Raw genomic sequence first — 15,388 nt, forward strand, 5'->3', positions numbered from 1 at the left:
TGCTATTTCATTTTGTGCCAACGACCATTAAAAGACCTGAACCTCACAGCTCATTAGTTTTCTGGGAAGATTTGCGTCAGTCTGGCCGTAAGCTTGGACAGACTTGACCGCTGAATTTGTGTGATTTGACTCTTGAGTTGTAGGTTTGGAGGATTGTTCGTCTTTCTTTCTTCCTTTTTTTTAATTTAAAGCAATACAAGCGTTTGAAGAGTTTCAAAATTGTCCATGCGAGTGTGACTTGCAGGTCGTGATTCTCCAGTGGCCTTCGGCAGACTTAACATAGGCTAGTTTGTGTGTTACAAAAATCATTCTGTGCTCTCACTTTTGTTTGTAATCACACATACACAAAAAAAAATGTCGGTTTAACACAATCACATGCTGGGACGCTTGATGTAATCCAAAAACTGCCTTTGTGAACTCTTAAGTATCGATAAATGGCTGATAGATAATCATCTCATGAGGCACTCTTCTCTTCTAACTTATATTTCTAATCAATCCCGTGTGACAGGATTAGCAGCTGTAGTCGGGGAGTGAGGCAGATCAAAACATGGGGAGCTCTACATCGACGTGGCTCTTTGGACAGAAACACAATATCTCCTGTTCTTTTTCAATAACTTTTTGGTTCGTTTTTTAGAAAGACATCTTTGCAATGTTTTAGTGTGCGCGCGCGTCTGTGTTCCTTGTGAGAGATTAACTCCAGATTGTATTTCATAGACTAAACTTTAAACTTTCAAGATTGTGTTGAATGAATTCATGTCTTAATACAGATTGTTTGAAAAATAAAATACCTTGATCGCATTTGAGTCTGTTTGAATTGTTTTTCTTTGCACTGCAACAAATGCCCAGTAGGGAATTATAGTATTATTGCAGCGAGGGCTGCAGTTGACATCGGTTTCGTATCACACAACAGCAGTGAACGGAGTGAGATGTACTTCAGTGTTCAGCCACATCATGGTGCTAAAAGTCTGCCTGGACTTCATGTTCCTGTCACTCCTCCTTTGTTACTACGAAGCAACTGTGTAGGGTCCACTTAACAAAAGGCACTACTCAGTCTTCATAGCCTAACTTGTAAATAGATTTAACAAATTTTCTTCAAGATTTGTTTTTGGTTCACAGTCCTCATTTTCTGAGTCAGAGATGCAGAATGAGCTGCAGCACCCCCCGGTGTCTAAAGACAAAAGCATCCGCCAGACATTTCCATGTACCTAAAGTCTGTTAACAATGAGTTAGTGGAAAAGCTATGACATGCATCGGCATTCAACATAAAATTTCTTTGGAGACTGAAGGTTCAGGTTGCTGCCACATATGTCTAATTAAGCAGATAACCAAGTTTGCTGTGTGCCAGCTTTGAGTTTTAACACTACATTTACTGGCCACACCTCACTATTAAGGGTCTTGACCCCTTTTTGCCTTCAAAACTGCTTTACTTCTTGGCAGATTCCACAAGATGCAGGAAACGGAGAATTTGGTTCATATTGACATGCAGCAGCCTGAAAGTATGTATCCATGGTTTCGTTATTTGACAGGACTAAATTCTGGCCTGACTATCTGAATGTCGCAGCAGAAATCAAGACTCATCACGCCAGGGGACTTTTTTCGAATCTTGACCATGCCTAAATGAGTTCCTGCCATGTGATTGGCTGATTAGATATTTGTTTTACCTAATATATCTAATAAAGAGGCAGGGGACTGTATATTCCAATAACCCATGTATGTCTATATCAGTGCTACTTTCAAATCTCAGGTTTAAGTAAAAACCTGAGGTTGTATAATGAGAATACCTGACAATATGCACTTAATACTCAGTTAAACGTGTCAGTTTTAGAAACAATTTTAAAAGGAAAACACAATAAAAGGCAGGAGAGGCAGTTATTTATTAATAATATGTACAATTATAGTAATGTCCAGATAATACAGTGACAAAGTCAAAGTTTGATTATTGGCTCCTACTCAATAAGACGTGCTTTTACTTCTCAACTTCTCTTAATCTCAGGTTGTTTTGGATTCAAGTAACTGTCTCAGTATCCTCTGTTAATAAGTGTATTTGAGGCACACAGGAAGAACAGGAATAAAATAAGTGTGTAGAATTGGGGGGGGAAAAAAAAAAACTGGGTGAAGACAGTGACTGTGTGACGTTCTGAAACAGATGAAAATCAGTTGATATCTTCATTGAGCTCAATCATCTGTTCATCGGTGAATGTTTTTCCTTCTTTCTTACTTTCTTTATGTAAATGCACTCAGGTGGTTCCGCCTTCACGTCACCACTGCTGAGATACGTGTGGTAAAGAGACCGAAACAACAAAGAAAAATGAGTCTGAGGTGTATTTCGAGCAAAGTCATAAGACGAAAATATCGGGTAACATTCGCTCCACTGCTTAACACGAGAAGCAGTATGTCTCATGATAAGCATGTGTGAGAATGAGTGCGTCAGATAGTGTTGATGGGATTTGTGTTTTCGGCCGAACAGCTGAATATTCGGCTGTATTTGGTCATATTTTGACCTGTTATGTGCATGTGTGTGTTGCACTGTGGCCTTGCTGCTGTGTACTTTCATCGGCGGTAGGTAGTGTGAGCATGTGTTTAGGTCTTGTTATCTTATCCTGCATACAATACGTGTGTGTGTGTGTGTGTGTGTGTGTGTGTGTGTGTGTGTGTGTGTGTGTAAGCTCATATCTAAGTCATATATATTATGTACAGTATAATGTTGCGGTTCGTCTGTGGAATCTTACATACAGTGAGAGTACAGGGTGCAAACTGTGTCCCAAGATAAGAGCGGTGTCTGTTGGACGTGTGTGGTTCGCTGTTTATGTGCATGGCTCAGTTCCAGATCTTGAGGAAGCTGTCCCAGGACCCGGTGCACACCGCCATGCCGTCATCCGTCACGCCCAGACAGCTCACGCGATTGTCATGGCCTGCCAGGACTCCTGCAGGAGGGCCGAAAAAAAACCCCAAAAGTCAACTTGTCATTGTGCAATGCACTTCTTCAAAAATCAAACAGTGAGCATACTGTTAACTTAAGATCGATGCTACGGTTTGTATCCCCCTGTTTCTTAAGTGTGCAGACAAAGATTTTGTTTTTCAAAAGGAATCTTTAAAATCTAAATGTGACCTCATTTTTATCTATTTATTTTTGATGCAATCAGCGGCAAAACAGACTCACGATGTTCTTTCTACAATGGAAACGAATCATTGTTTGGAAAGTTTGTCCCAACACTTGTACTAAAATTCCTGCTACTGTAATGACTGTGCTTAAGGCAGACTGTGCTGCTCTTCCATCACTGAACTTACTGTCAATTCTTTTTATGCTTTCATATCTTTTTTTTTTTGTGGTAGGATGAACTTCTGACTCACCAGCATGTGTGCGCCATACGGATGATCTGATATCAGATCGTGTGCAGTATACACTCTAGATCTGCTTCCTGCAATATATATCGCTACTTTCTGAAGTAAATAATTATACTTCCTGTTGTACAGTACTGTCCTAATAATGCCTTGACCTTGTAGTAATACAGATAAAAGGGCCTCTGAAGGACTTGTTTCTATTAATTTTCAAAGCTGAACTTAAGTTATAAGTTTAGCCATTTCTGAATCTGTGAAAAAGGCATAATTTTCACTTATTTAAACGATTTAAGGTTATTCTCTGCTTTTGATCTTCTTAAATGTGTTTTGATTAGCAGTACACAGTAGTACACATGACACATCTTGTATAAAATGCTTTAGTTGCTGACCTGGCAACAGAGAAAAATGAGAAGTAAAATAGTGATTGTTTCCACAGACGCATGCAAAAATAAAAAGTCGTGACCAGAGTTATTACAGTTTAGCATTTTAGAATTCGTTTTTATTGTTATTTCATTTTGAGTTTTTGTTTTTTTATTCAGTTTAGTTTGTTAGTTTCATGGGGGGATTTTTGTGTTTGGTTTTATTGTTTGAAAATGTTTCGTTTTAGTTTAGTTCTTTTTGTTTTAGGGTCCTAAACAGTGTTAAATTTTAGACTTTTAATTACTCTTGTAGGGAGGACATATGTCAGAGGTAAAACCAGTAATGTTTTTTACATGTAGTTTTAGTTTTAGTTGAATTTTAGTTAGCTATAATTTAGCTATAATAACCTTGATCTTGATACATGGCAAGCAGCTTAATTTCCTCAAAAACAAACAAACAAACCCCAAAACACAAATAAAGAATTACATTTTTTGCAACGACAACTCCGTTTAGAAGCAGTTTTAGTCGCACTATTTTTTTTATTCAGATTGTGTTTTCTATGTTTTTGATTGAACTCTTACAGCTGAAGCTCAGATAGGAGTTTGGTGGAAAGAGGCTCTAACCAGAAAAAATAAAAATTACAACCAATTTGTTATTTCTGTACTTTAAATCATTGTTATCAGCAGTACTTGTATACCAAGCTCCCCTCTCATTTAAACTGAACATTGTATAAACCTATTTGTTGTTTCAGGCATCAGAAAACTGCACACCTACATACAATCATCCCTCTGCAGTGCAAAAATGAATCACTAAACTAAGCTTTTATTTTAGCACTGAAAAATCAAAAGAAGGAATACTACAAAAACACGTGTGGTGTAATTGATAGATAATCACTTCATCTTCACCTTAGCTTGAAGATGAACCTTCCCTTTTCTCTGTTCTCTCGCTTGCTCCACCCACCTGCTCTGTCTCCTTTCATGGCATCCCATATGTTGCAGTTGAAGTCGTCATAACCAGCCAGCAGCAAGCGCCCGGAGCGGGAGAAAGCCACAGAGGTGATGCCACAGATGATGTTGTCATGGCAGTAGAGGCCTAGCTCCTGGTCTGCGCGGAGGTCAAACAGCCTGCAGGTGGCATCGTCAGAGCCTGTGGCAAAGGCGCTGCCATTGGGAAAGAACTGGGGAGGAGAAAGTGAGGATGACTCTTATTTATTATTTATTTATATTTTTAATTATAAATAAATATAGTTACAGCATAAGCTGCTATAGAGAGTTCCTGCCTTTCTTAAATCCCTTAATAAGACAGAAAACTGAATGGGATCAGTGCTTTAACACCGAATCTGTCCACCTGCCACACTGTCAGATGGCCTGTGCCATCAACCCAGACTCCCAACCGGAGATCGTCTCCTGAGATGATCAGGATGTTCAGATATGGTGTTAATTGATAATCTTGTTAATCCTGCAGCGCGCTTCCCATTTAAATCCCTCCCAAAGCTGGTGGCTGGAGACAGTGTGTGACGTCACCAAGACAAATCCTGGAGCTGATGCTGCTGATGACGTGTTAGACAGTACTCAGGAGCGCCAGAGTGCCACTTAAGGCCACAGATTAGCTTATAACAGTGCCAGGAATTCAGAAACTCATGATGTGTCTGAGAATAAATGTCTAAAATGGTGTCTCAAGCATACCAACTCCATCCAGTTTCTTTAATCTATGATGTGGGTCAAGCTAAAAAAAAACCCTACGTTATGCTCCTGCTGACCTTGTGTGTGTTGTGGGGGTTTCTCATCCTCACACCTTAAACCCTGATTTTGAATGTAGTAAATTGGAATAAAAGTCCTGTTGTCTTTTAAAACTCTAAACTGCATTTTAAGATGCTGCTTTTGAGCGACCTTCCAATACTACATTTCCCACAATGCAACTCAAAAGCATCTTTCATTAGGTCTCCTCTGCCTGTCACATCAGTGATGCAGCTTCATAAAACTCCACGGCCAGAGCACTCTTCTGAAACAAGAGCTCTAAACTGCACTTGTAAAATATATAATCCGCGATTTTAAGAAGAATAAAAGCAGTTGGGCCTACAAGGGCACCCGGTCCCTGAGGACACTCACACAGACAGCGTTGATGTCCGATTCGTGGCCCGTGAAGGTCTGCCGGCACATGCTGTCCCTGATGTCCCACAGTTTGATTGAAGCGTCGCAGGCTCCCGACACGAAGGTGTGCTGGTCGGGCGAAAGGGACAGACTCATGACATCACCGGTGTGGCCCGAGAAAACTGTGGTCTGCTGACTCGTCTCGATATCCCACAGTGCACTGGGCAAAAAAAGCAACGACAACAACAACAACAAAAAAAGCACAGGGTTAGTGATTGGAAAGCAGGAAAACGATGCTTAGGCTGCACATGTGTGTGTTGATCTGTGTGACTCACCATGTGGTGTCTCCTGAGCTCGTGATGATTTGATTGTCATCAATGAAACGGCAACATGACAGGTAACCTGAGAGAACGGAACGCACAAACACGCGGATGATGTCAGTGACACTTGATGACGCATTTTACATTAAATTACTACTGTATAGGAGAAGAATGTAAAACGTAAATATGACTATAAATTTATTGTGAGTGTACATATAGAGCTACATGTTGTCTCTGCGCCACTAAAACTACTCATTCGTTTAGATATTTTATGATATATTTTGTTGACATATTTTACATGATTACTACTTTAAAGCCTTCTTTTTCAAGCGTCTTTTTGGGATCATTTTTTTAATTTCTTTGAAGCTGCAATGATAGATGCATTGACACATCAGCAAAGTTTGCAGATGACCAGGATTTTGGAGCCATTGGAGACCTTTGACCTTACTTATAGTATAGGTATTAATTATTATTTTTAAAATATTGGAGTATTGGAGTCCAAAGACATGCAGCTTGTGGGGATAGGTTAATTGGATAATCCAAATTGCCACTAGGTGTGAATGGTTGTCTGTCCCTATGTGTTAGCCCTGCGACAGACTGGCGACCTGTCCAGGGTGTACCCTGCCTTTCGCCCTATGACAGCTGGGATAGGCTCCAGCACCCCCCGCGACCCTGAAAAGGATAAGCGGAAGCGAATGCATGGATGGATGGATGGAGTATTGGCCTTCCCAAAACCTCGATCTAAACCTTTCTGGACTATGTTTTTTTTCTTCTTTCAAATTAGTCCTTTATTTATCCAGGTAAAAATCTAATTGAGATTAAAAAAAATGTAATTTTCAATAGAGACCTGTATCACATAAGTACAAGACATTCAAAACAAATACAATATCCTGCACAAACATTTGAAAAATACGCAATAACAGATCATTTAAGAGCGAAGGAAAAACCTCCAGTTTAAATGAACTTTACCAATTCTGCCAAGGAGAGTGCTAAAATATCCGGGCAGAATTATGCCAGAAGCTTGTTGGTGGCTACAAAAAGCGTCTGGCCGAGTTGTAACTTGCTAAAAGACATTTAACCAAATATTAGCAGGTGGTGTTGTGTATACTGGATTATAGAAACACCAAAATAAAATCAAAGTTTTGCACTCAATTCTTATTTTTAAGTCATTAAAAATGTCTGCTGTAAAAAAATAAATTAAAAAAAGATTCCAACCTGGTAAAAGAACAGTTCAATGAACTCATGAAAATCTCGAAACTTCATGTCCACGAGTGCAAGAAACCGCAAGTTTAAAGTTGTGTATGTAATGTAGTTCTAAGATGCCTTTTATTAGTGTGTGAGCAAGCTGGGTGTGCTCATGAAACGCACGTCAGAGTGTACTCTTTCCATGAGCAAACAAGTGGGCATGTGGCATGTTTGCATCCTGCATCTGTGGTCATAATAATCTATCCACGACTGCAATAAAAAGAAGCTTTTCCATAGGTTCAAGAGGAAAGATCTGTTTACATGTGGTGCCTGTATGTCTGCGTGTCTGTGCCAGTCCTGCTGTTGTCTTCTTTTTATTACTTCTGATTTCCCACACTGTCGAACTCTTCTCATCATTATTTCCATCATTATCAGGCTAATTCTTGTAACCTTCTTACCTGACTTCTTTAAGCCAATCAGACTCTGTTATCTATTCTTTAAATGTGACTTATTATGCTTTTCACTGTTCCTTTGTTATATACATATAATTACATAACATAAACATAGAATTATATCATTTCATATTAAAGACGAACAGAAAAAAAAACAAACAAAAAAAAAACCCTCAATGCCCTGTTCCAGACACTTTTTTTCTATTCTCGTCTTCTGTTAGATGTCAGTGAAGAGGGAAAAAGTTCTGGCTTTAAGCACAGCAGCCCCACCCACCTGCTGTTCAAACTGAAGAGGCAGCCAATCAGAAGACAGCTGGCTTTAAAGCAGGAAGAAGGCTGCTAAAATTCTTGGCTTCAGACAGTGGATGAGCTGAGAAGTGCCAGGATAAATGGGGCTTATTTTGAACTGTAAATTGTGCAAAGCTGCTCTAGAAGGAGTAAAAATGTGGAGGGTTTTTTTTAGAGATTGGTTGCTTTTTTTACTCATTTTCAGTCCAGTCCCTGTACCTGACCACTTTCAGAGGAATGTTTTTATTTGCCCTGTAACACTGGCCTATGAATCATTCAAAGAAGAAAAAGGCATCTAACTCAAGGGATGAACCAGTGTTGTGTCAACACATAACATTAATCCCTCTACTGTTCACTGAGGCCTTGTCTGAATGGTCTCAGTGGAAGGGTGGCTGCCAAGAAGAGGCATCCCAAACAGGTCTTTACACAAGAAGTGGACTGAAAAGCAGTGGCAACACATCTTATGAAGTGATGGATCCAAATTTGAAATCTTTTGGTTCAATACATTCCAAGGAGTTCAAGAGAGAGGTACATCAGTGAGTATCTACGACCATCTGTAAAGCATGGTGGAGGCTGTGATGGTTTGGGATGACATTTCAGCCAGTGGGAAAAGTACCACCAGATTTTGATCCACCATGCAATACCTTCTGACAAGCATCTGATTATCCAATTAGCAAATGCTTCCTTTTTCAGCATGACAGTGGCCCTAAACACATAGTCAATGCATTGACAATGGGTAGAACTGGGTAGAACAAACACATCTTTAGATCGCTGTCAGTCACGGATCGGCCTCCCCAGAGCCTGGACCTCAACATTATTGAAGCAGTGAAGGATCATTGTGACAGAAAATGGAACAAAAGGCAGAAACATTCAAAGAAGAGCATTGCAAAGTTCTTCAAGAAGCTACTATTCCTGACGACTTCTTGAAGAAAATACAATCAAACTGCCTAAGAGAGTTCAGAATATGCTAAAGAATAAAGGCAGTCATACCAAATTTGGACTTTCAAGCTCGTTACAATTGTGCAAACCTAGTTTTTGCTAACATACTGTATTTACATGTATGTTTGCACATTTCAATAAATCATCTACTTCACGTTTTTCTTGAAAATATAAAATCAAAAATAAAATACATACAGAAGTTATAGTGTCACAAATCAGAGTCACACAGACAGGAGTTAATATCTCAGCTCATTAAGACTGCAATTAATTAACCATGTAAATGAAGTCATTGTTTAGGGGTTTGGGAGTGGAGCTTTCCCATGGGGGCGTACGCTCATCTGAAACATCTCATCAGTTTTACTCATGAGAAGATTTTAACATAGTTAGCTTAGGGCGCCATGTTCTCTCACCTGTATGGCCAGGTAGTTCCCTGCTGACCCTGACATTGCCCTCGCGTGTCTTCAAGCAGTAGATGGAGCAAATGTTGTCGAGGCCTCCGCAGGCCACGTAGTTCCCCGAGGGAGCGTACGCACAGGTCATTACCCAGGAGGAGCGCAGGGGGATGGCATGTATCTAAGAAAAGAGAGGTAGTTTAAAGAGCATAAAATGGGCAGATATTAACACTGAAAACACACACGATGATGCCACTGTGACTCTTACAATCAGTCACAGTAACACTGAGAAAGAAGCCATTATGGAAAGTCAGCAGCACTTCTACAAGAGGAAGATGTTAGTCCACTTTCATTTCAAGTTCAGACAAGTCTTCCAGCTGGAGACGTGCCGTGTTTTTTGTCTTTTTGGTGATTTTACCTTGTTAGTTGTGTAGCTGTCCCAGACAATCAGTTTTCCATCTTGAGAGGCACTAACCAGAAGCCTGCAGACACAAAAGGGGAAAAAAAACAAAAAAGTTTTGAATAATACAGGATCTCTTTAATTTTGGCATTTGAGTCCTGTTATCACACTGCGCTCCAAACCTGTTGAAACATGCTTTTCCTGTCAAAACACTGCAGCCTGAGATGATTCTGTGAGTTCAAGGTGAAGAATCAGTTGTTTTAATGTTTGCCTCAGCCAGAAATGTTCATGGTTAATGCCTGAAGTCAGCAAATGATTTCACAGAACTAAAATTAAAATGCTTGCAATGCTTGTCATGCTTGTGCTTTTGTATTGTGCCGCTTTGAGCTAAATGCTAACGCGAGCCTGCTAACAAGCCCACTATGACTGTTTGGCTTGTTCATTCAGCATTTACTAATTAGCGCTGGCAATTTGCATGTGTGAGTGGAAAATCAAGCATTACATCTTCACCAAACGTGCTACAGTTCATCTCGAGCAGGTATGTCCCATGTGTCATTACAATCCACTAAATAGCTGTCGAGGCATTTGTTGAATCATGAAGACAAAGAGTGGAGCATATTTTCACAGCATTACAGACAGGAATTATTTATTATAGGACTTATATCTTTTTCTCCTTTGGAAAACTGGGTAATGCAGTAGTCTAAAAGCTCCATCAAACAGCCAATGAACTGAAATTAATTCCCAGGATGGACACAGGTGGCCTAAAGCCTATTTACACCACTTGCAAATTTTCTGTGGGTCAGATGTGATCCATATGAGGTGGATCTGTGGCTCAACTGAGGTGAGGAGACTCACATTGAGTCAGCTCCATCAGTAAAGGCTAAATGCCCAGAAAAATGCAGAAGTGGGCCAAATTTAGGTCAAACATTTATTTGTATCCGCCTTTTTCTATTCTAGCTAATATAGATAGGAAGTGGCTACCTGAAGTGGCTTTGATGGCCGATTACACTCAACCATTTTAGGTGGAACTTTAATCTATAGTATACAAAGAAAAATTAAACCAAGAAGCAGTCAAAAGCATTAGAAATAGTATGGACTCACCTAGAGTCTGTACCCCAGTGCATGGCATAGATCTTGGCCAGATGGCCACGGAGGGTGCGTCTTGTCCGCATCTGGATCCGCCCCACAGGATCCAGACCAGCAGTTATCTAAGTTAGCAAGTTAGCACTGTTTTGATCATTCACTGGGTGTGTGATAAAAGGTTTGGCAGAAAAGTTTTGCTAAAGAGTAACAGTACAGTGGCTATCAGACACCGAAGGCAAGACCGGGACAGAAATAACTAATATCACATGTCAAATATGACAATATGAATAATGCACCTGTAAAAATAAATTCAGAAATTATTGATGATTTATACTACTGCTGGTTCAACAAATGGCCGTCATCTATTATTTCTAAATTGTGCTACAAAAAGAAAAGGTCACTCCTCTGTGCAGGTGAAACCTGGAGACATGTTGAGAGTAGCAGGGATGGATTTTTTGTCCTATAGAGTAACATTTGATCAAAAACAATAAAAAAATAGCTTTCCTGCTTTCTCCACTGTGCCCAATATCATGTTATTAAGTATATAGGTCCATATTGACGCCAGGTTAACCCATCCCCAGGTGACTGACATACATCTTACACATTCAGTTGCTCTCACCTGTGTCAGGGTTGAATCTCCACATGCTTTCCTGGCGTCCTAATGGTTAAGAAGTCACAGGGAAGGAAAAAAAAGAGGACACCGCTAGTAAATAACAAATTTTCCAGTATTTTATTCAATGGTAAAACTGTTCACAGCAGACACACATCACTCACTCGTATCTGGTTCCGAAGCTGCTCGGCCTCCTGACGAAGCTGTTCCAGCTCACTCATTTTGAAACTGTCCGAGCTGTCACCTGCTGGATGGGGCACGACTTTAAATATCACACTCTATTATCAAATAAATCTAAATGAAATGAATATCAGTGCATATTAAGTTTTTTTGGGATTATCATATTTTTATACTTCCTAACCTACTAATCCAGAGGTCTACTTTCATCAATAATTGAACGCTACTTGCATTTGGGGAAATAAAATAATCAAATAAAATCCCAATTTTAATCTCTGAGGTTTACTGAACCCACAGTGAGGGAAAAAAATACAACTTGTAATCTGTTTATGGCTGTACAACCACCCATCCTGGTTTAACTGAGGAGAATAATCTGCAATGACTAAGCTGCTATCAAAAAGCCAGCATTGCTACCAGGCACCAGATAGTGAGTGAATGCTCACTATCTGGTGCCTGGTAGCAATGCTCATACAAGTCCAACTTTGCACTAATGCAGGACGGAGCAATCCTTCATTTGAGCCGCTGACTGTGTTTAAACAAACACTTCACGCTGAAGAACAGGGGAGTCCCTAATTTCTTAAATTACACAGGTACACGAAAACTGTTCATCTCTATGTTGCGCTTTCCAGCGGCGTGCACTACAGTATTTCCTGTTCCTCATGGGAAAACAGTTGCACATTCAAATATTCTCCCAAACAGGTGGCCTATAGATTTACATATGTGAAGCTATTCAAATTCAAGATAAAAACCCCAGATAGCATGCATACATTAGCCTACACTGTGCAAGGAAGAGCAATTAGCTACAGTAGACCACTGTTCCCTGGAGGGACCTGCGACCAGATGGATCACACAGCACTAATGGAAGCCAAAAGGGGTGCATCGTGGGTCTCAGTCTCCTGGCACAGCTGCTCATTTAGCCAATCAGGAGAATAGATGCTGCAGGAGAGGAGGATGAGGAGGAGGGAGGTAGAGAAGGGGGTGTGGGGAGGGGGATCATATATCAGGCCATGGGTCCTGCCAGATGCTCAGATGCATGTTTTTGCTGCTTCTGAGCATCAACTGGCGGACACGCAGATTTGTGCTGAAGTCAGTGGGTAAAGAGTAGCAGAGAGTGAGGACACGCATATCACACTGCCGCACTGATGATGCATGGCCTAGCAGCGACACGACCCTTGCTGCTAGGCCATGCTCTTTATAAAAGGTTAATATGGCAGGTCCTCGGTGTCCCCAGCACTTCTGGCACTCCACCAACCTCCGAGAGCATGTGGTAGAACAAAAACGCAAAGATGCCAGGAGTGCCTGGCCCCACCCCTTTGATTGCACATCTGATGTGGAGGTGCTCTAACATGGCATGGCTAAAATCTGCCTCCAACCACTGCATGCCGGGCATGAGTGGATGTTTGATGGCAGAGGATGTGAACGCATGGCCTAAGAGCCTCCCCAATGAAATACAGTCAGCACTGAGGAGAACGAGGGTACAGGCCAGTCTCAAAGGATGCACTCGAGAGAGATTTTTATTTCACTGTCTAGATTTAGAGATTTACATAATTCAAAAAAGGCCCTACCCTAGCTACATCACCTCACATATTGATCAGCACAGTCATAAAGGCCTTCATCACGTCTCATTTTAGACATCGAGCTCCTAAAATTGCGGATGTAGCTAATCGTATTTGGTCAAAATGATGCCATACGCACACCATCACCCAGCCACACACACAGGCTGACCTATCTGCTGTCACAGCGTTTGGATAATGGGTGGCTACCTGTTAATTCTCCCGATGATTTTCCTGCCCTTTTTCCTCCCCCTGCTGCAAAGAAAAATAAAAAAAAGAAAGAAACTGAAAGCAACGTCCCCCCCTCAAAAAAAAAAAAAGGAAAAAAGACAAATCCCGCGGAGGATTTAACTACAAGTCTTTTTCAGTCATTAAAAATCAAGTTCACAGGAGATCCACTTTAAAAGTTCCGTGTGTCACGATCAGCCTGTTTCCAAACCCTTCAGTAAACAGGCAACCGGAGGAGGGCTGCACACATTTCCATTTCTCTGCTTTAGCGGAGCTCCTGAGGAAAAAACACACACACAAGATGATATCTGCTGCTGCCGAGCTGCTGTTTCCTCTACGGATCGTTTCCACTTTTCACACACGGCAACCTAACAAAAACATCTTCGTCCAATACGGCGTAAACAGACGGAATTGGCCCCAGCTCTTTCCCCGGCCCGCATCAGGGATCGTCCATTAAACACTATTCTCAGTCCGTTTTACTCCGAGTCTTCGTGACGTTATCCTCGTTTCCTTCCTCTCTTTGGTTTCCTCCTCCCTCTGCCGATATTTCATCAGGATAGACGCCTCCAAGTCGGCAGTGAATTACAGAGTAAAATCCGGAAAGTGCAACAAATATAAATTATCAATAAATTGATTAATTTAAATTTTAAAAAGGACGAAGAAGCGTTTAGAATTCCAGCCTTCACGCAAGATTTTGTGTTTTCCTCTTGCAGACAGTAACCAGAGGCGGCCCTTACCGCTTGGGCAGTATCCACACGGTTCCTGTTTTTTTTTTCTTTTTTCTTTTCTTTGCTGAATATAATCATTTAGTAACAGGGTGCCGGATCACGCGGTGAGCGCTTGCAGGATCCTCAAATCCGGGCATGAAGAAGTCAACCACACCCATCTTTTAAATACACGTAAATCCAATGCCCCCCGCCTCCTCCTTCCTGTGCAGACCACTACTCGGGGGATCCTGTGCTCACATGGACAGTTATTGTCTCACCAGACACAGGTCGATTACATTTATAAAAATCTACAGCATATGATTGATGGATTTTCAGGCGTTTTACAGAAAATATGAATTATATGTCTAATTTCACGTGACATTGAGACGATTTCAGTGAGATGAAGATGTTGCAATGCATGTTTGAAAAAAAGAAAGAAGATTTAGCAGGTTTAAACAATCACTGAATCACGTGGGAGCTTGACTAGTACTCGGATCTATCCCATAAATCTATGAGTGCACCAAACTGAGGATGTGTCCGTAAAGCCCCTCTCCTCTGATAAACATGTCCTGTTTATCGTGCTGTTTCCTGACGAGCATTTCTGCCTCAGCTGGGTGTTTGACCTTCACCGTGCAGGATGATGTGTGTGCAGAGTTTTCCCACCTTTGTCCCCTGATGAATGCACAAACATGAATCTATGATATTACAACTTAGTGGGATCAAGAATGACTGTAATCAGTCAACCCTCACAAGGGAACTTTTTGTGGAGAAAACTCTTTGAGAGTATTTTTATTTTTTATTTTTTTGCAGAGAAATGATAAAATGAATGAAATGCAGGTTGCAGAGAAGTAACAAAAAGCTTTTAGCGCTTAAGTGTGGATTTTCTTAGTTAAAGTAATCGCATTACTTCGAATTTACTTCTGGAATATTTAAGATCTTAAGCAAATGTTGAAAATATTAAACTTAAAATAACACAATACTAATATTAATGCAATATTATGTCATGAAGGGCCAAACCATTATAAACAAGAATACATATGGTTCTGTATAAAAATCTTCAGACATCCACACTTTCATTATATTTAGCTATGGGAAAATGGTGCAGAGATTTATTGAAGCATGTTAAAACACACATGGAAATACAATATATCAGGCAGAAACAGAGTTTAACAATTCTAACGAGCTTAAAAGTCAATATTCGATAGGACCACCTTTATTCTTCAACACAGCCTGAACTGTGCTAGGCAGCTTGTAATTTCTCTAAA

The 15,388-nt window shown here is 40.6% G+C and overlaps 1 protein-coding gene across 2 annotated transcripts; it reads right to left on the reverse strand.

Annotated features, from left to right (window-relative positions):
- Nucleotides 1–1,855: 1,855 nt before the first annotated feature.
- On the reverse strand, nucleotides 1,856–14,306 carry gnb2 (guanine nucleotide binding protein (G protein), beta polypeptide 2). 2 transcript variants are annotated; one of them, XM_085420350.1, is made up of 10 exons: nucleotides 13,399–14,306; nucleotides 11,623–11,702; nucleotides 11,468–11,506; nucleotides 10,867–10,973; nucleotides 9,784–9,847; nucleotides 9,384–9,546; nucleotides 6,125–6,191; nucleotides 5,808–6,009; nucleotides 4,660–4,876; nucleotides 1,856–2,924 (listed from the first exon to the last, which is right to left on the reverse strand). In XM_085420350.1, exons 2-10 carry the CDS (start codon nucleotides 11,677–11,679, stop codon nucleotides 2,818–2,820), a joined length of 1,023 nt encoding a protein of 340 aa, XP_085276476.1. In that variant the 5' UTR covers nucleotides 11,680–11,702; nucleotides 13,399–14,306; the 3' UTR covers nucleotides 1,856–2,817. The 2 variants fall into 2 exon arrangements, with proteins under 2 accessions (XP_085276476.1, XP_085276475.1); XM_085420349.1 differs by having other exon boundaries at nucleotides 11,623–11,705; nucleotides 13,399–14,305.
- Between the last annotated feature and the right edge of the window lie 1,082 nt (nucleotides 14,307–15,388).

Source organism: Rhamphochromis longiceps, linkage group LG10, assembly GCF_057381845.1.
Source record: "Rhamphochromis longiceps isolate RC_006_pf linkage group LG10, R_longiceps_female_GT1.1, whole genome shotgun sequence".
Lineage (NCBI taxonomy): Eukaryota > Metazoa > Chordata > Actinopteri > Cichliformes > Cichlidae > Rhamphochromis > Rhamphochromis longiceps.

Bases quoted from the DNA above. Each gene is read 5' to 3' on its own strand.
- gnb2 (XM_085420350.1), bottom strand. From the start codon at position 11,679: ATGAGTGAGCTGGAACAGCTTCGTCAGGAGGCCGAGCAGCTTCGGAAC. The intron at 11,507-11,622 runs GTGAGTGATGTG...CTTAACCATTAG, and splicing joins AGCTTCGGAACCAGATACGA to GACGCCAGGAAAGCATGTGG. The intron at 2,925-4,659 runs GTGGGTGGAGCA...GCCCTCCTGCAG, and splicing joins CATGAAAGGAGACAGAGCAG to GAGTCCTGGCAGGCCATGAC.